Source organism: Tamandua tetradactyla, chromosome 10 (genome assembly GCF_023851605.1).
Source record: "Tamandua tetradactyla isolate mTamTet1 chromosome 10, mTamTet1.pri, whole genome shotgun sequence".
NCBI lineage: Eukaryota > Metazoa > Chordata > Mammalia > Pilosa > Myrmecophagidae > Tamandua > Tamandua tetradactyla.
This window is the reverse complement of record NC_135336.1, coordinates 3,529,707-3,551,471: the sequence shown is the minus strand read 5'-3', so window position 1 is coordinate 3,551,471 and position 21,765 is coordinate 3,529,707. Positions and strand designations below refer to the sequence as shown.

The 21,765-nt window shown below is 36.2% G+C and overlaps 1 protein-coding gene across 1 annotated transcript in view; it reads right to left on the bottom strand.

Moving 5' to 3' along the window:
• VPS8 (VPS8 subunit of CORVET complex) overlaps positions 1 to 21,765 on the bottom strand; it is a 388,458-nt gene that overhangs the window by 132,974 nt on the left and 233,719 nt on the right. The window contains exons 34-35 of the mRNA XM_077117773.1: positions 9,344 to 9,433; positions 5,855 to 5,901 (exon numbers count right to left, since the gene is read on the bottom strand). Coding sequence (XP_076973888.1) covers positions 5,855 to 5,901; positions 9,344 to 9,433 — 137 coding nt within the window. The remainder of the gene's footprint in view (positions 1 to 5,854; positions 5,902 to 9,343; positions 9,434 to 21,765) is intronic.

The window sequence follows — 21,765 nt, the reverse complement described above, 5'->3', positions numbered from 1 at the left end:
GTGATGAACTAAGTAAGTTCTGCTGCTTGGGGCCTTCAATACTTGCTGATTGGTTGATTCAATAGCTCTTCAAACTGGGTATAAATTCCAAAGATCAAGTTTTCTGTTTTGTTTTTGTTTTGGTATTCCACAACTATCTGTACAGAATTTTGTTAAGAGACCAGCTATTCCCAACATATTCAACTACTATAGTTCTTACCACAGAACCTAAAATTTCATTTTGTGTGTCACTAATCATATCATAAACTTGAGAGCAAAGACCATACTTCACTGATCACTGTTTCCAGAGCACTAGCAGTCTTAGATTATAATAAATGGGTGCTATTGCAGAAAATGTACGCTGAGTTGAATTAACTGGAACTACTGCATTAGAAAGCCTTCAAAAAGAGGGGAACAAATAAAGAATAGGGGGTGAAAATTATAGGAACTCGGTCTTTAAAGTCAGATAAAGCAAGAAATAAATAGAAACAGACATAAAAAACAGAAGAGCTACATGATAAATGCAGGAAAATGGCACTTCTCCACTTGGGGTCAAAGTTCTGTCCCAGGAGAACTCTATTTTATAAAACAAAAAAGGGAATGTTAACCAATGTTTCTCCATGTCAAGGCGAGCCAGTATACTTTCCAGATGTTTATGCCATAGTGTAGGTGGTGGCGGCAGCATTTTGTTTATGTCAGACTTCTGTTAATATGACTTACACATGCAAGACAAAGGATCAAATTAACATTAGACATAAGCATCTGCTGATGAATCATAGTACTTAATTCTTTCCAGAACATTTATTGACAAAACCATTTGTAAGTACTGAAGATGTGAACATGCATCAAACCAAGCAAATCACCAAATGAGTAGATTTTGGTACGTTCATTCATGAAGGAAATAATGTGTCTGCTGGGAAATGATCAGGAAACATCAATATAATCAAAACTTTAATAAATAAACTATACTAACGAATTTATATCCATTTCCGACTGCTGTTTATCAATCTTGTAAATAAGTAAACATTTTCATATTCCTTTCCCAAAGCTATCTCTTTAGTTTCCTATTAATTGCTTGCTTTGTTGTATACATCCTGCTAACTTTAACAGCTGACAAACTGGTATTTTAGACCTAAATGTTATCTATTGTTGTGACACTCTCCCTTTTAATAACAGCACTGGCTATAAGGATATAAACATTCAAATATATGTAAAAGGGAGAGTCTCCCAAGGCATACACATGCTCTCTTTTAATGCTGATAACACGAACACACACACACTATTCCAAAATTCAGGCTGGAGAAAATATCTCCTCTTACTCTGGTTGTGAACATCATTTTAAATTGTAACTTTGTATATTGGGCCATTTCAGAGGAAGGATAAAGCTATATTTGTTTTGAAGAACATCAATACGACTCTAAAATTCAAATTCTGACTTCATAATATTTGACAAGGAAAATAAATGTTGTTCTGGAATGAAAAAAGGGTGATCTAGTCCCTTCCTCTCACTTTTACAAGTCCACATAAACAGGCTAGTTTAGACTACTCTTCTAGATCTCTAAGGCAGAAATTTACTCTCTCCTTCAGTATCCTGACAACTTAGTGCCTTTGGTTGAGCCTAAATCCTGTCTCCCTGAAGTCTTTGCTCATTCCCATAAATTCAATCCTTGTAGATGGTGGCCCAGTAATGACTATTCTGCACATTTTAGACTGAGAAATCAAATACATCATCTATAACAATAAACAAAGGAAAAGAAAAATGTTTTCCGTATACTTTCCACTCAAATCAGGTTACTAGAACTTCACAAGGCCTATAAATTGATCTTTCAGCTTTCCATCTATATTTCATGTTAAAAATGGGGCAATGTAATTCTATGTACGCCAAAAGAACAAAAATAGGTGTGTGCACCAAACTGCCTTAAAATACTTTAAATGAGATTAGTACCTGTAGCGAAGTGAGAACCTACAAAATTTGCATGAAATTATAACATAATAAAATACTATTTCCATAAACCCGATGAGCAACTGGCTTAGCTGGAAGCCTGTCCTCTGGTCCCTTTGATCTCCACAGTGACCTTTCATGTTGCTGGAGCTGCCAGTGGTCCCCCAGAAAGGGATGGGCACAGTGCCTCATGAGCTTTCAGGCAGCACAGACCAAAGCAGAAAAGCTCACCATTCTATTTGAGAGCAAAGATTCTGCCACATCAAACAGATGAAATAGCAGATCTAAAACAACTGTCTTTAGGGCATTTGGTCACTTTCATTCTCCTAGTTTCACTAATAAAAAACTGCCAAAATGTACTCCTTCAAATCTTTTTTTTTCTTTTAACTTTATTGTATAATATAACATATATACAAAGGTAAGAAAGAAAAAAGCAATTGTTTTCAAAGCATTCTTCAACAAGTTTAAAGGACAGATCCCAGAGTTTGTCATGGGCTACCATACCATCCTCTCAGGTTCTTCCTTCTTGCTGCTCCAGAATATACGAAGTGAGAAGGAATAAATATTTTTTTTTATCATCACAATCGACTTTTTCATTTTTTGTAAAAAAAATACCATATATACAAAAAAGCCATAAATTTCAAAGCATAGCACCACAATTAGTTGTAGAACATATTTCAGAGTTTGGTATGGGTTACAATTTCACAATTTTAGGTTTTTACTTCTAGCTGCTCTAAAATACTGGAGACTAATAGAGATATCAATTTAATGATTCGGCACTCATACTCATTTGTTAAATCCTATCTTCCCTGTATAACTCCACCATCACCTTTGATCTTTCTATCCCTCTCTTTACAGGCGTTTAGGCTATGGCCATTCTAACTCTTTCATGATGGAAGGGCCTGTAACTAACATGAGGTAGGGAGATGGAACTAGTTCATGTTCTGGAGAGGCTGGGCCCTCTAAGTTTCAGTACTTATCTGGTCCAGGGACCCATCTGGAGATTGTAGGTTTCTGGAAAGTTATCCTAGTGCATAGAACCTTTGTAGAATCTTATATATATTGCCCTAGGTGTTTTTTAGGATTGGCTGGAATGGTCCTGGTTGGGGTTTGGCAAGTTATGATAGGTAGCAAGGTCTAACTGAAGCTTACATAAGAGCAACCTACAGAGTAGCCTCTCAACTCTATTTGACCTCTCTCTGCCACTGAAACTTTATGAATTACACTTCTTTTCCCCTTTTGGTCAGGATGGAATTGTTGATCCCATGGTGTTAGGTCTGGACTCATCCCTCGGAGTCATCTTCCGTGCTGCCACAGAGACTTTTATCCCCGGATGTCATGTTCCACATAAGGGGGAGGGCAATGATTTTCACTTGTAGAGTTGGGCTTGAGAGAGTGAGGCCACATCTGAGCCACAAAAGAGGTCCCCCAGAACTAATTTTTAGGCATACCTATAGGTAGGTCTAAGCTTCTCTGCTACCTACCTGAGCTTCCCAAGAGTAAGCCTTAAGATCAAGGGCTTGGCCTATTGATTTGGGTGGCCCTAATGTCTGTCTAATGCCAGTTTTGAAAGCAAGAAAGGGAGGACTACCTCTTCTTTCTCATTCGCTCTCCACTCCATCTTCCTAACCTCGTTTCTTTCTTCAATCCAGAATCAATGTTACTAGTACTACGTTTTGACATTTTAGGTTAAGCAGGCTTTGATGGATTAGACTGAGATATTATAATTTAAAATATTCTTTATATAAAAAAATTGTACTGAGTGACAAACATCGAATTTACAAATAAATTTAGAGCATAAACTAAATTGATGCCTGTTGCCTATGTAAAGCATAAAGTAAGAGGATAAAATATGACGAGTTTAGAAACTGGGACTCTCAAAGCAGAATACTAGGTCTATGACATCTTAGAGGTGAATCAATACTCAAGTGAGATCTTTTTAAAGGTGGAGCTACAGTACAAGTCTGGTTGACTCAAGGTTCTTAATTCCAGTTACACAGAAGTAAATCTGGTGATTGAAGTTCTGTTAAAGTGAGGTCATTCCAGGACATGTTGCATTTTGGGGGAAAGAGAGAGGAAGGGCTGTGGCACACTCCTCTCTGAGGTAGGTAAGAAAGGACCTTGCAGCTAAATTGATAGGGCAGGGAAGGAATAGCATAAGTTAATTCAGAGTAATTAACCTGGGATAAAGTTAGTTTAGGGAGATGAAATGTGCCTATTTCTCAAGTAAATGCAGTTATTTGTGGTTTATTAGTGAACAAAACAATTTCACAGTATTCTTAAAGAGTCTTAATTAATAAATATCTTTCAAGTCTAGGTGTTGGTAATAACAAAGCAAGACTTGCCATTGAAGACTGTGGCTCTTTTGATTTTATTAGTTTGAAGTTAAGTGATGACTATCATACCATCTCATATGGATATTTATGTTACCCAATACAGGTATGTTTTTTTAAGGTAAGATTTGATCACCATTGTCTTCTATACTTTGTTATGGTTGAGGAAAGACCAAGTGCAAAACTGAGCTTCCTTTGTCCTTCCAGCTTGAGTCTCTCCAGGTGGGATGGTTGGGGATAGGGTGGGAGGAGGCTCTTGGTTAAAATAAATTTTCCTATGGGAAAAGCAACCAGGACCCACAAGAAAGGATCTGAAGCTGGAGGACAGGAGCAGAGGGAATCTTGCTGTGGGGAAAGAGCGGGCAGGCTCTAGAGAAAAGGCTGGGGATTGGGCTGGGACCCTCATTCCTCTTCTGCCTTACTCAACCCTCTCCTTCCCCAGCTCTGTCATCCTGTTCCCAACTCTCTTCCTTCCTCCTACCTTTTAGTCCTGATTTTAAGATATCTGTATCGGATAACTCTAGAGGTAGACTGGGGCCCAAACAGGCTCTGAAGGAAATACAAATGATTAATGAAATGAAAGGACGTCTAATTGCAGTCATAATCTGAGAACAGGGAATTAAAACATAGATATTTTGAAAAGGTCTTGAACTGGGGGAGAGGGAAACATATGCTCAGACTGCTTTCTAAATATCTGCACATCTGACTGTAAATGTAAAATGCAGCATAGTCTGCTCATGATTTAAATGACTGTCCACAGAACTGAATAACACAAACAGTGAACCCTAGGTTAAACCATGGGCTATAGTCAATGGCACAATTGTAAAAAAGTGCTTTCAATTATAACCAATGTTCCATACCAATGCAAGATGCTAGTAAAAGGGTGGTATTTGGGGATCCTCTATTTTATACATGATTATTCTGTAAACCCAAACTGCTCTAGTTAAAAAAAAAAAACAAAAATAAAAAACCACTAAGCATATAAAAAAAAAGATCTGAATGATCAAGATTTCAATAAAAATAAAAACAATCAACAAAGTTGATTTCATTGTTTCCTTGGGTTAGTTTTTTGATAAATGACACAATAACAGTTGAAAAACACATCTAAATTAACTTTCCCACACCACCAGGAAAAGTTATTTAAAATAAAATGCCGCAAGCGAGAGTTATAAAGGTAATAAATTTAGATGCAGGCTAGGTACTAGGTGTTACTTTGAAAAGTAAAACTATCAAACTACAGCAAGGAATAAGGAATAGGTAGGAGTGAAGCTAGGATAGAAAAGCGAAATAGATGGTCCTCAAATTCTTTCTGAAACACATCCTCATGGCATGCTTTATTTCATCAAGTTGGATAAGAACTCATCATGAATGCTCATGTTCAAATGGAACGAAAAGTAGTCCCTCTAGATCTAACCCATTTTCAGATCATATATTTTGTGATAATCTATGTAACTGTTACTCCCACTAATGTTAAAAAATCAAGAATTAAATGTACTATCTAGATTCCATGAACCAGGTTTTATCCTCAATTTATTATAAATAAAAATACTTTCATTTTCACCTAAGAATTAAAAAAAAACACTAAAGTTTATGAACATACCTTGGGTCAAGAAGACTCCTCAAAAATTTGAAAAGCAAAACTTGTTTCTAAATAGAAAAATGAAAATACAATATTAAAACAAATTCTTCAAACTGTGCCAAGAAAAAGAACTACTCTAGAACATCCCTTTGAAATGTAAACATGTATGACTATTTCCATTAAATCCTCCATACAGAGCTGAGAAATTCTAAAGAAGCATTTGGAGAGCTTTTTACTTCCTCTCAATAACTCTAACCACTGTCACACATTCAATTTGGTCTCAGAAGGAACATAAACACCATGTTCTGCTGGGAAAAAAGAAGAGGAGGAGGAGGAAGGGGAAGAGGAGGATGGAGAACTCTACTGAGACAAATTCTTAAGTGTTCCCGGCACAAGCACTCTTGGAGTGGCAGGTGCTTTGAGTTGCCTGGCTGCACTGACAGGTTTCACTCTGCCTTACCTGGTTTTTTAAGAAAATGGCCTACAGTGAGGGAGTTAATATAGGAAGGGTGGGAGTCTGAGGTACAAATTAACAAACCAAAAAAATGCTTCTTAACACCACAATATAATCAACTACAGAAGAGATGGCCAGCAAACTGCACCATATTAGCAAGTAATAAGCCATAGAATCTGGGTTGTTTCTGCTATGTGTCCATGTAAGTTACTTATCCACTTAGCATCTCCATTTCCTTACGCAGAAAAAAGGACAGTAATATCTTCTCTGCTTTCTACACAGGGTAGTAGTGAGGATTAAATGAGATAAACTTCAAAATACTACATAAATGAAAATTATATTTCTTCATTCTCAGGAAAGCTGAGCAAAAATTATTGTGGCTTAGTTTTCCTTCTTTGACATGTTCAAACGACCTGTAAAAAGTAGGAGACTCTTAAAGTTAAAAAGGATTTATGGCATTTGAGATGTGATTTTAAAAATATATTTGTATTTACCAGTCTTTGATTTTCTATCTTTTCCCTGACCTATCACTTTGTTTTATTCTACATAATTTTTCTTCTAGTTGTCACTTACTACTCTGGCTTATTTTTCAAGGATTCTGAAAATAATTGGCCAGAAACCTATTTCTACCTCAGAAGTAAAGGTGCTTTATAATATCTGTGTGGGATTCTCTTGTGTTCAATAAGGTTTTGCAATAAACTTTGTTTCTTTAAAAGAGATGTCTAAGAGTCCACAACACACAAATAGCAACCTTTTTCTTATTCATTATACTTCAGCTTTTATGTATTTGTCTGATTAATGACATTATATTCATTTACTGGGACTCCCTGTCTTTTTTATTTTTATAGACTACAGGAAAAAGAAAATTCTGCAATTGATAATCTTATATTTTAAATGACCACCACAACAAAAATTCACACAAGTAGATTCACCAGAACTGCTGTCTTAAAAAGCAGAAAATCTCTGTGGGTTCAGAATAGTTTTAACAGAAACCCCCTTATCATCATTCAAGTAAAACCAGTCTGTAACTGTCTTCTTCCTGAAGAGCAGGGATCACATTTATATGTTTTCGTATCCTCAGCACTTAATATATTTCACTCACAATTGTACATAAATATTTATTAAATTAATGGATGTGTTCTTATCTTGAGTTAATGGAAAACCAGATCTGATACCTAGGAGACAATTTTAACTCCACCCATTACATTTAACTAATTTTCAAGCCTTATTTATTTTATTCACATATATATCTTGAATCTGTCCTCTCTATTGCCACTGATATAGTCCTTTCCTCACCATCTTTTGCCCAGGTAATTTGCTTTTTAGCTGTCTCTCTCTTCCATTTCTCTCCTTGCCAGGCCATTCACCACACTGCCATCAAGAGTTAATTTTGTATAAAATAAGTCTAACTAGGTCATTCCTTTGCTTAAAAACTTTAGCATTCTCCAGTACCTAGATGACACAATATAAATTTCCTAGCACCACATATAAGCTCCTTCAATATCATGTTCCTTGCTATATTTTCTAGCCTCTATACTTTAACCCCGTTTTTCTAAAATAACTTCTATAACTTAATCTCATGCCACTTCCATCATGACCTCCAGCACGTTAGGCTCCACACAGAGCTAAGCACTGTTTTTTAAATTACTTATTTTTTTAGTGATATATATTATATATTCACATCCAAAGTGTACAATCAGTGGTCCACAATATATCAATAGCTATGCATTTATCACCACAATTGACTTTTTTTTCTTTTTAGAGAAAATAACATATATACAGAAAAGCAATAAATTTCAAAACACATTGCAACAATTAGTTGTAGAAGAGATTTCAAAGATTGGTATGGGTTACAATTCTACAATTTTAGGTTTTTACTTCTAACTGCTCTAAGATACTGGAGACTAAAAGAAATATCACTATAATGCTTTAGCAATCATACTCATTTGTCAAACACTATCTCCCCTGTATAACTCCACCATCACCTTTGATCTTTCTCCCATTCTTTAGGGGTATTCGGGCTATGTCCATTCATGCTGTAAGGGGCTGTCAATAATATGGGATAGGGGGATGCAATGAGTCGATGTTCTGGAAAGGCTGGGCCCTCTGAATTTCAGGATTTATCTGGCCTAGGGACCCATCTGGAGGTTGTAAGTTTCCGAAAAGTTACCCTAGTACATGGGACCTTTGTAGAATCTAATCATTCTTTTAATATATGTACTGCTTCATGCCTTCTCATTCTCTGTCTGGAAAACCGACAGCAATTCTTAAAGACTCAGTTCAGATATCTCTGGAATTCTTGTTTACTTCACACAGCGCATCATTCTTTCCTCTTGTTCTTACAAAACTTCTTATATATCTCTGTTGAAGCTCTTCTAACACCACACTTCATTTAAGGCTTCTCTGTTTCAGATGATAAATTCAAGGAAAGGCTTGGATTGTACTTTGTGTCCCTATCATTGTCCTATTTGCCTTCTCTATTTATTGGGGCCACAACAGAATTGAGCAAAACTCACTACTAGTACTGCCGTGAAAATGACAAGTAAAATAGTGGAGCATTAAATAACATTTCAAACTGAGCTTCTCAATGTTCAGCATTAACACAGCTGTGATCTACTTAAGGTTTACCAAGAAAAATTCTAAATAGTCAGTATTAACTCAATTTGAGGATGACAAAAGATGTGAATAAATACAATGAACCTCAGAGTACAGGACTGTAGTTCCTATTGCAAAAGAAAATGGAAGAAAAAGGATCTTCCTGAACTGTGATTTCTGTAAGTACAGATTATAATTCCAAAAATATTTCTTTGACATTATTATTTGTTATGCACAAAGATGAACTCCTTCATTTTCATACTCAGAGACCATCACAAAACAGGTCTCAAATTCCTACAGTTATCCCCTACCCCCAGACATCCAGACATAATATGCAGATACTACTATTAAATGGCAACTATCAACTGAAGAAATTACTACGATAAAAAGTGCTTTCATTGGGATTTAATAATTGTCTCTCTACTAGCTGTCTTTATACAAATATGTTTTATAATATTTACCTCAAGCTTTTTAATAACTGTTTCAATCTGTCCAGAAAAGTGGGTAGCAACCAACTCTGCAGCTTTACAGGGCTTCAGAGACACAAGCTCCTACAGTTAAAGAAAACAGACATATCATTTTTAATGTCACATTTCAATTGAATATTCACAGATGTGCGGCATGATTACCTACTTCACTATCATCACAAGCTCTTACACTGCATTTCAGGAGACGTGGATTTAGAGCCTCAATTTAATGGGCACATTGTACATGAGCATATTTAGAAATGTGCCATGTAAAAAAGCAGATTTTTAAAAAAAGTTTTATTAAAAAAATCGATCAACATACAACATGAACATTCTTAATGTATGAATATTCCATACTTGGTATGCAATAAATGGTTCAAAATTATCATCACATAGTTGTATATTCATCACCATGATCATTTCTCAGAACATTTTCATTTATTTTTTCACAAAGAAATTCAGAATTTTTAGAAAATAAAAGCACTAAAACTCTGGACTTAAGCCATTTTGGGAACAAAAGCATTCCAAATTCCTTGTCAATGAATTTTACCCTTGAGCTTAAAGTAATAACTTGATGAAAAATAAAGGAGTATGTTGAAATTCCTCTGGCTAGGAATCCTAAAAGTTTATTTCTAGTGCCTGGTGGATTTAGAAACTGGAAGCGTTTAAGAAATCAACTTAAGGTCATTAGTCTTAAATGAGACTTGGTGCCTGCCCATGCAAAAAAAAAAAAAATCTTAAATGAGACTAAAATGTTGACTACTCTTAACCCTTGTTAATAAATCTATTTCTGTCAAATCAATCTTTCAATCTGCCCTCCCCTTGAATTCTCCTTGACACTAATGGCTATCATTTTCTTCTTGAAAATCTCTTCCTACTTGGTTTCTGTGACCTACTACTCTACCTTTCCAACTGCACCTTCTCAATATGAACACTGAGCAAACACGACCATGTTACGTGGCTAAAATGGGAAAATCGAGTATATGTACATATATAAAATATTATATATTATCAAATAAATGTAGACAAATATTGTAATTGCAATATTTATGATATAGGAATAAATATAATGAATGTGCTGGGTAGTATCTGTAGATGGTTAATAATGATTATGTTGGGTAATATTTAGATATTAGTAATAATTACCTGACACAAATATCTAGAGCTTGTACTACTAGGTAAAACATATCAAGAGATAAGGCACAACTAACCAATATGCCAAATGAGAAGAGGGATTTTACTATAGATCTGCAGACATTATGAAGGTAAGAACCTATATGAAATAATTTATGCCAAGAATGTGAAATTTTAGACAAAACTGACAAATTCCTAGTAAAGCATAATTTACTAAGCTAACTACAGAAGATATTAAAAACCTAAATTGATTATTTTGTTTTTTTTTTGTATGCTATATGGTGGGGTCACATTTCATTCTTTTTTCATGTGAGTATTCCATTATCGCAGCACCATTTGTTGAATTTTTTGTTTGTCTGTTTTTTGGGAAGTGATGGGCCTTCTACTCTACTATATTTTCATAAAAAGATTCAATATTATAAATATGCCAATTATCTTCAAAATGATTGTTAGATCTAATGCAATCTCTTTCAGAATCACAATTTTTTGTTGGAGCGTGACAAGCTGCTTCTAAAATGCATTTGGGAATGTAAAAGGCCAAGAACACCCACAACCTGCTTACAAATATCAAGGCAATATAAAGCTACAATATTTTTAAAAATATGGTATTGATTTAGAGACAAACAGACCAGTGAGACAGAAGAGGGCCCAGAAAAATAAAAAAAGCAAACAGAAACTTGATATACCGACAAAGTAACCCTTTGCACCAATGGGCTTATTTTTAAATAACTGTTGCTGGGAGAACTGGGTATTTGTGTAAAAAATTTAATTGGACTCTATCCCATATCATATACAAAAATTACTTTCAGCTGGACCTAAGATGTAAAGACGAAAACAAAACAAGAAAGCTCCTAAGACAATAACATAGGAGGATATCTCCGTAACTATACAGGGGAAAATCAATCACTCTGCATACTTAAAAAATAAATAAGGGTAGTGTGACGGTGGCTCAGTGGCAGATTCTTGCCTGCCATTCTAGAGACCTGCATTCGATTCCTGGTGCCTGCCCATGCCAAAACAAAAACAAAAACAAAAACCTAAAAGTAATAATAATAACTTTTTTTTAAAAGAAAAAAACAGAAAGTAAAAGCTATAGAATGGGAGAAGATACTTGCTACACATATCACTAAAAAAAAGACTAATATCTGAGCATAAAGAACTCTTATAAATCAATAAGTACAAGAAACATTCAAATAGAAATATGAGCAGAAGACTAGAACAGGCACATCATAAAAGAGGAAATTTAAATATATGAAAAGACAGTCAATCTCTTTAGCAAAGAAACACACATTTAAAACATAATGAGATCGGGGGGCCAAGATGGCGGCTTAGTAAGGTGCGCGCGTCTTAGTTCCTCCTCAAGAACAACTACTAAATAACCAGAAACAGTACAGAATAGCTCCCGGAGCCACGACAGAGACTGGACACAGAGCGTACCCCAGTCTGGACTGGCTGGACTGACTGCGAGACTCCGCTGCGGTGAGATCCCCGAGCGGCGCGCACTTCCCCAAGCCACGGCGACCGGCACCCCTCCCTTGTGGGTGGCTTCCCGGACTGGTTATGAGTCTCGGATCAGTGAGATCCTCAAGTCGTGGCGGCCGGCGACCAGCGCCCCTCGCCCACAGGTGGCTTCCTGGTCCAGTGGCGAGCCTTGGATCAGCGAGATCCCCAAGCCGCGGCGGCCAGCGGCCGGCGCCCCTCCCCCACAGGTGGCTACCCGGAGGGAAAGGAAAGAGTCTCCAACAGTAGCAGGAACTGAGTCCAACCAAACACCAATAGTGGCATTAAAAAACAAATTCTGACTACTAAAAATAGGCCCCTAGCTCAGGCGAAACTGATCAAGGCGGAAGTCGCCGATTGGGTTAACTGAAAAAGAGGAAAGGGGGCGAAACAGAGCCTTCTGCAGTTGTTTCTACGGAGGCTTGGTGCCTCTGGGCTCAGCGCCGGGATTACACAGGTTGCAACTGCCCCAAACGCAGAAACAGGATGCTTTCAGGGCTCTCTGCCAACTGAACCTTCCCCACGGGAGGAGTGAAATGCATCTCAGGTGGAATTCCTCTCTCAAGGAATTCAGATCCCAGGACTTCACAATTTGAAGTCATTAAAACAAGCCTATAACCTTTACTCTGTCTCCACTACCCACACAGCAGAGAGAGCCTTCCAAGATTAAAGGAGCCACAACATCTTTTGCTGGTGGGACCCGCAGACAGACAAGAGCCACATACTGGGCAGGATAAGAAAAACAGAGCCCAGAGACTTCACAGAAAAGTCTTTCAACCTGCTGGGTCTCACACTCAGGGCAATCTGATTAAATGTCCAGACGCCAGCAAAAAATAATGAATCACACCAGGAAAATGGAACATATGGCCCAGTCAGAGGAACAAACCAATAGCTCAAATGAGATACAGGAGCTGAGACAACTAATTCTGAATACACGACCAGAAATGGAAAACCTCTTCAAAAAACAAATCAATAAATTGAGGGAGGACATGAAGAAGGCAAGGGATGAACAAAAAGAAGAAATAGAAAGTCTGATAAAACAAATCACAGGACTTATGGGAATGAAAGATACAGTAGAAGAGACGAAAAAAACAATGGATACCTACAATATTAGATTTCAAGAGACAGAGGTTAGAATTAGTGAACTGGAGGATGGAACATCTGAAATCCAAAAAGAAACAGAAACTATAGGGAAAAGAATGGAAAAATTTGAGCAGGGGCTCAGGGAATTCAATGATAATATGAAGCACACAAATATGCATGTTGTGGGTGTCCCAGAAGGAGAAGAGAAGGGAAAAGGAGGAGAAAAACTAATGGAAGAAATTATCACTGACAATTTCCCAACTCTTATGAAAGACCTAAAATTACAGATCCAAGAAGTGTAGCGCACCCCAAAGAGAATAGACCCAAATAGGCGTTCTCCAAGACACTTACTAGTTAGAATGTCAGAGGTCAAAGAGAAAGAGAGGATCTTGAAAGCAGCAAGAGAAAAACAATCCATCACATACAAGGGAAACCCAATAAGACTATGTGTAGATTTCTCAGCAGAAACCATGGAGGCAAGAAGACAGTGGGATGATATATTTAAATTACTAAAAGAGAAAAATTACCAAACAAGACTTCTATATCCAGCAAAATTGTTCATCAAAAATGAAGGAGAAATTAAAACATTTTCAGACAGAAAATCACTGAGAGAATTTGTGACCAAGAGACCAACTCTGCAAGAAATACTAAAGGGAGTACTAGAGTCAGATACGAAAAGACAGAAGAGAGAGGTGTGGAGAAGAGTGTAGAAAGAAGGAAAATTAGATATGATATATATAATACAAAAGGCAAAATGGTAGAGGAAAGTATTATCCAAACAGTAATAACACTAAATGTTAATGGACTGAATTCCCTAATCAAAAGACATAGACTGGCAGAATGGATTAAAAAACAGGATCCTTCTATATGCTGTCTACAGGAAACACATCTTAGACCCAAAGATAAACATAGGTTGAAAGTGAAAGGTTGGGAGAAGATACTTCATGCAAATAACAACCAGAAAAGAGCAGGAGTAGCTATACTAATATACAAAAAATTAGATTTCAAATGTAAAACAGTTAAAAGAGACAAAGAGGATACTATCTACTAATAAAAGGAACAATTAAACAAGAAGACATAACAATCATAAATACTTACGCACCGAATCAGAATGCCCCAAAATACGTGAGGATACATTGCAAACACTGAAAAGGGAAATAGACACATCTACCATAATAGTTGGAGACTTCAATTCCCCACTCTCATCAATGGACAGAACATCTAGACAGAGGATCAATAAAGAAACAGAGAATTTGAATATTACAATAAATGAGCTAGACTTAACAGACATTTATAGGACATTACATCCCACAACAGCAGGATACACCATTTCTCAAGTGCTCATGGATCATTCTCAAAGATAGACCATATGCTGGGTCACAAAGCAAGTCTCAACAAATTTAAAAAGATTGAAATCGTACACAACACTTTCTCAGATCATAAAGGAATGAAGTTGGAAATCAATAATAGGCAGAGTGCCAGAAAATTCACAAATATGTGGAGGCTCAACAACACACTCTTTAACAACCAGTGGGTCAAGGAAGAAATTACAAGAGAAATTAGTAAATATCTCGAGGTGAATGAAAATGAAAACACAACATATCAAAACCTATGGGACGCAGCAAAGGCAGTGTTAAGAGGGAAATTTATTGCCCTAAATGCCTATATCAAAAAAGAAGAAAAGGCAAAAATTCGGGAATTAACTGTCCACTTGGAAGAACTGGAGAAAGAGCAGCAAACTAACCCCAAAGCAAGCAAAAGGAAAGAAATAACAAAGATTAGAGCAGAAATAAATGAAATTGAGAACATGAAAACAATAGAGAAAATCAATAAGACCAGAAGTTGGTTCTATGAGAAAATCAATAAGATTGATGGGCCCTTAGCAAGACTGACAAAAAGAAGAAGAGAGAGGATGCAAATAAATAAGATCAGAAATGGAAGAGGAGACATAACCACTGACCTCACAGAAATAAAGGAGGTAATAACAGGATACTATGAACAACTTTACGCTAATAAATACAACAATGTAGATGAAATGGACAAGTTCTTACAAAGGCATGGACAACCAACTTTGACTCAAGAAGAAATAGACGACCTCAACAAACAAATCACAAGTAAAGAAATTGAATGTCATTCAAAAGCTTCCCAAAAATAAAAGTCTAGAACCAGACGGCTTCACATGTGAATTCTACCAAACATTCCAGAAAGAATTAGCACCAACTCTCCTCAAACTCTTCAAAAAAACTGTAGTGAAGGGAAAGCTACCTAATTAATTCTATGAAGCCAACATCACCCTCATACCAAAACCAGGCAAAGATATTACAAAAAAACAAAACTACAGACCAATCTCTCTAATGAATATAGATGCAAAAATCCTCAACAAAATTCTAGTAAATCGAATCCAGCAACACATTAAAAGAATTATACATCATGACCAAGTAGGATTCATCCCAGGTATGCAAGGATGGTTCAACATAAGAAAATCAATTAATGTAATACACCATATCAACAAATCAAAGCAGAAAAATCACATGATCATCTCAATTGATGCAGAGAAGGCATCTGACAAGATTCAACATCCTTTCCTGTTGAAAACACTTCAAAGGATAGGAATACAAGGGAACCTCCTTCAAATGATAGAGGGAATATATGAAAAACCCACAGCTAATATCATCCTCAATGGGGAAAAACTGAAAACTTTCCCCCTAAGATCAGGAACAAGACAAGGATGTCCATTATCACCACTGTTATTCAACATCGTGTTGGAGGTTCTAGCCAGAGCAATTAGACAAGAAAAAGAAATACAAGGCATCAAAATTGGAAAGGAAGAAGTAAAACTATCACGGTTTGCAGACGATATGATACTATACGTCGAAAACCCTGAAAAAATCACAGCAAAACTACTAGAGCTAATAAATGAGTACAGCAAAGTAGCAGGTTACAAGATCAGCATTCAAAAATCTGTCGTCTTTCTATACACTAGCAATGAACAAGCTGAGGGGGAAATCAAGAAGCGAATTCCATTTACAATTGCAACTAAAAGAATAAAGTACTTAGGAATAAATTTAACTAAAGAGACAAAAGACCTATACAAAGAAAACTAAAAAAAACTGTTAAAAGAAATCACAGAAGACCTAAATAGATGGAAGGGCATACCGGGCTCATGGATTGGAAGACTAAATATAATTAAGATGTCAATCCTACCTAAACTGATTTACAGATTCAATGCAATACCAATCAAAATCCCAACAACTTATTTTTCAGAAATAGAAAAACCAATAAACAAATTTATCTGGAAGGGCAGGGGCCCCGAATTGCTAAAAGTATCTTGAGGAAAAAAACCAAGCTGGAGGTCTCACGCTGCCAGACTTTAAGGCATATTATGAAGCCACAGTGGTCAAAACAGCATGGTACTGGCACAAAGACAGATATATCGACCAATGGAATCGAATAGAGTGCTCAGATATAGACCCTCTCATCTATGGACATTTGATCTTCGATAAGGCAGTCAAGCCAACTCACCTGGGACAGAACAGTCTCTTCAATAAATGGTGCCTAGAGAACTGGATATCCATATGCAAAAGAATGAAAGAGGACCTGTATCTCACACCCTATACAAAAGTTAACTCAAAATGGATCAACGACCTAAACATTAGGTCTAAGACCATAAAACAGTTAGAGGAAAATGTAGGGAGATATCTTATGAAACTTATAATTGGAGGCGGTTTTATGGACCTTAAACCTAAAGCAAGAGCACTGAAGAAAGAAATAAATAAATGGGAACTCCTCAAAATTAAACACTTTTGTGCATCAAAGAACTTCATCAAGAAAGTAGAAAGACAGTCTATATAATGGGAGACAATATTTGGAAACGACATATCAGATAAAGGTCTAGTATCCAGAATTTATAAAGAGATTGTTCAACTCAACAACAAAAAGACCACCAACCCAATTACAAAATGGGAAAAAGACTTGAACAGACACCTATCAGAAGAGGAAATACAAATGGCCAAAAGGCACATGAAGAGATGTTCAATGCCCCTGGCCATTAGAGAAAAGCAAATCAAAACCACAATGAGATATCATCTCACACAAACCAGAATGGCCATTATCAACAAAACAGATAATGACAAGTGCTGGAAAGGATGTGGAGAAAGAGGCACACTTATCCACTGTTGGTGGGAATGTCAAATGGTGCAACCACTGTGGAAGGCAGTTTGGCGGTTCCTCAAAAAGCTGAATATAGAATTGCCATACGACCCAGCAATACCATTGCTAGGTATCTACTCAAAGGACTTAAGGGCAAAGACACAAACGGACATTTGCACACCAATGTTTATAGCAGCATTATCTACAATTGCAAAGGGATGGAAACAGCCAAAATGTCCATCAACAGACGAGTGGCTAAACAAACTGTGGCGTATACCTATGATGGAATATTATGCAGCTTTAAGACAGACTAAACTTATGAAGCATGTAATAACATGGATGGACCTAGAGAACATTATGCTGAGTGAGACTAGCCAAAAACTAAAGGACAAATACTGTATGGTCCCACTGATGTGAACCGACATTAGAGAATAGTCTTGGAATATGTCATTGGTAACAGAGACCAGCAGGAGGTAGAAACAGGGTAAGATAATGGGTAATTGGAGCTGAAGGGACACAGACTGTGCAACAGCACTGGATACAAAATCTCAGAAATGGACAGCACAATAATACCTAATGTAATGTAATTATGTTAAAACACTGAATGAAGGTACATCTGAGGTATAGTTTTTTTAATTTAATTTTATTTTTTAATTTTTATTTATTTTTATTTTTATTTTTTTCCTCTATTACCGTTTTATTTCTTTTTCTGTTGTCTTTCTATTTCTTTTTCTGAATCGATGCAAATGTACTAAGAAATGATGAATATGCATCTATGTGATGATATTAAGAATTACTGATTGTATATGTAGAATGGAATGATTTCTAAATGTTGTGTTAGTTAATTTTTTTTTTTTATTTTTTTATTTATTTTTTTTTTTAAAGAGAGAGGGAGGAAAGGAAGGAAAGACAGAGAAGGAAGGAAGGATGGAAGGAAGGAAGGGAGGAAGAAAGGGAAACATTTTTAAACATTTTCTTGTTTTATTATATTTTGTTTGTTTGTTTGTTTTTTACATGGGCTGGGGCCGGGAATCGAACCGGGGTCCTCCGGCACGGCAGGCAAGCACTCTTGCCCGCTGAGCCACCGCGGCCCGCCCCTAGTTAATTTTTTTAATTAATAAAAAAACATAATGAGATAATATTATACAGCCATTAAATTAGAAAAATTTAGAAGTATGAGAAGGACATACAGCCAATGGGAACCCTTATACAGTCTGGCTCCACTGACATTTAGGATATTCATCCCAAATAACTCGTAATATTTCATTATATACCCCGGAGCAGAGATTATCAGATATTAGTATGCATCAGAATCACTTGGGTCTATATTTCTGGGCCCCACCCACTCTTGGAGCTTCTGAATCAGTAGCTCTGAGGTAGAGACTAAAACTTTTTATTTCTATTAAGTTTTCAGATGATGCTGTAATGCTGGTTTGGGGACCAAACTGAGAATCACTGTCCTGGAAAAATGCATGCAGCTATGCTCCAGATGTATCTGTAAGAATGATCGTGGATGGACTATTTTTAATAGTTTAAAACTGGAAACAACTGAAATGCCCACTAACAGTAAATGGATAAACTGTGATAGACTTAGAAAATGGAACACTACACAACAAGAAAAATGAAAGTTACATATAACAAAATATATAAAGATCAACAAACAAAAAATACAGAATACAACTTCATTTATATAATTTCACCAATAGGCAAAATAAAATGTTTTTAGGGATGCATGCATATGCAGTAAAATTACAGAGACTGGTAAGAAATTATCACAAAAATTAGGATAATGGGTATTAAAAAAAAGCAGGGGACTGTGATAAGGAAAGGCTACATGGGAAAAGTCTGGGGTGCTAGAAATACTGTTTCTTGACTGGGCCTAGGGTGTTTGCTTTCTTACTTTTTATTAAAATATGCATTTGTTTACTGCATTCTAGTGGATTTTCAATGTTCAAAAAAAAAAAAAATCTAATGAAACGTGTCTTGTCCATATTGGAAAAACCATCTGTGCCCGTTTGAATCTCTTGTGGACCCCAGAAGAGCCATGTTCTTTAATTCTCCTTCAATATTGCTGGGTGGGCAGGGGAAGTATAGCTCAGTGGGGTCTTGATTAGTTTACTGGAATCCTTAAAAAGAGGAAACATTTTGGAAAAAGCTTCAGAGCCACGAGAACCACAAGAGCCTATGCAGTGAGAGACCACTGAAGATGAAAAAGGAAAACACCCCTGGGGAAGCTTCATGAAACAAGAAGCCTGGAGAGAAAGCTAGCAGATGTTGCAATATGCACCATGTGCCTTTCCAGTTGAGAGAAAAACCCTGAAAGTCATCAGCCTTCTTGAACCAAAGTATCTTTCCCTAGATGCCTTAGATTGGGCATTTCTATATCCTTGCTTTAATTTGGACATTTTTATGACTTTAGAGCTGTAAACTTATGACTTCATAAGTTTCCCTGTTTAAAAGCTGATCTGTTTCTGGTATATTGCATTCTGACAGCTAGCAAACTAGAACATGATCTAAACCAGAGATTCTTTACCTAGAATGCAGAGGCCTCATCTATGAATGGCTTTTAGGAGGGGTCTATGGATTCCTAAAATTGTAAGCAAAATTATGTGGCTATACACATGTACAATATTATGAGGCACAGGCCCAAATCTTTCCTTAAATTCTCAAAAGTTTTTTACAATGCCAGAAACGTTAAGAGCCACTTATCTATTCTGTGCATTTTGCCAGAAAACTTTATTATGATGACTTTTTCCCCTACAAATTTAATCTTACATTACTGAAGACATGGAATTGCAACAAAAAAGTTCATATACTTGTAATGGTGGTCTTTAAAGAAATGTTAAAAAGTTCAAAGTGAAAAAAATATGCAGATGTGGGAAAAATATTAATGTGCAGTTAAAAGACTTGCTTCTCCATCATGAGTTTTCTACTGAGTAATTTGTTTGTCCGTTGATTAATCATCACACATCACATAATGCAGAGACAGCTTCAATGATGGATTTGTGGTGACCATGTGCTCAAATCACTGCAAATGCAGAGGAGATGAAATGAAGAGGGAGCCAAAACATAACTATGGAGATTTAAAGGGGATGATGAAAGGAAAAGAATACAAAATAATTAAAGGAAAAAAAGACAAAACTCTAAATAGGAAAAGGTCCTTGTTCTTTCACCAAAATATATCCATATATTCAATCCTATAGATGAAAGTGTGGGAATTACTTCAGACCACGCTTCTGATGACTGTACCATTTTTCACATAAAATGTTATTCACATATTTGATTTTTCTAAACTTTATGACCTTCAGGAAACAGAATAAAGTATTCACATGCAATGCTTCCTCAAAGTGATCATCCTTTCTTATCATTTTCATATGCATAAAAAATTGTAAAATATGTTAAATCACTATATCTTTCACTACATCTCTAAACACATCAATGGAAGTTATCCCATCGCCTGATCCTTCCCATGCAGGAATAAGAGAAACAAGATACAAGTGCGATTTCCAAAACTAAGATTATCTCAGCATCTTTCCATATTTTTTCCCCCTAAAAATCAATGACCCATAAAACAGATCAGATTTCAATAAAACTTCTAGCTGTGTTGGTTTCTGAGGAAATAATATACTTTATACCGAGGAGTGATTTTTGGGCCCCCTCTTGGAACACAGTTCACAAGCTCATCATGTATGTATTAGCTTCTGCATTCGGTATCAATAAGCATATTATTATTATTTTTTTATTAATTAAAGAAAAAAAGAAATTAACACAACATTTAGAAATCATTCCATTCTACATATGCAATCAGTAATTCTTAACATCATCACATAGATTCATGATCATCATTTCTTAGTACATTTGCATCGATTTAGGAAAAGAACTAGCAAAACAACAGAAAAAGATATAGAATGTTAATATAGAGAAAAAAATAATAATAATAAAAGACACAAACAAACAAACAAAAACTATAGCTCAGATGCAGCTTCATTCAGTGTTTTAACATGATTACTTTACACTTAGGTATTATTGTGCTGTCCATTTTTGAGTTTTTGTATCTAGTCCTGTTGCACAGTCGGTATCCCTTCAGCTCCAATTACCCATTATCTTACCCTGTTTCTAACTCCTGCTGGTCTCTGTTACCAATGACATATTCCAAGTTTATTCTCGAATGTCGGTTCACATCAGTGGGACCATACAGTATTTGTCCTTTAGTTTTTGGAATGTTCTCTAGGTCCATCCATGTTATTACATGCTTCATAAGTTTATTCTGTCTTAAAGCTGCATAATATTCCATCGTATGTATATACCACAGTTTGTTTAGCCACTCGTCTGTTGATGGACATTTTGGCTGTTTCCATCTCTTTGCAATTGTAAATAATGCTGCTATAAACATTGGTGTGCAAATGTCCGTTTGTGTCTTTGCCCTTAAGTCTTTTGAGTAGATACCTAGCAATGGTATTGCTGGGTCGTATGGCAATTCTATATTCAGTTTTTTGAGGATCTGTCAAACTGCCTTCCACAGTGGTTGCACCATTTGACATTCCCACCAA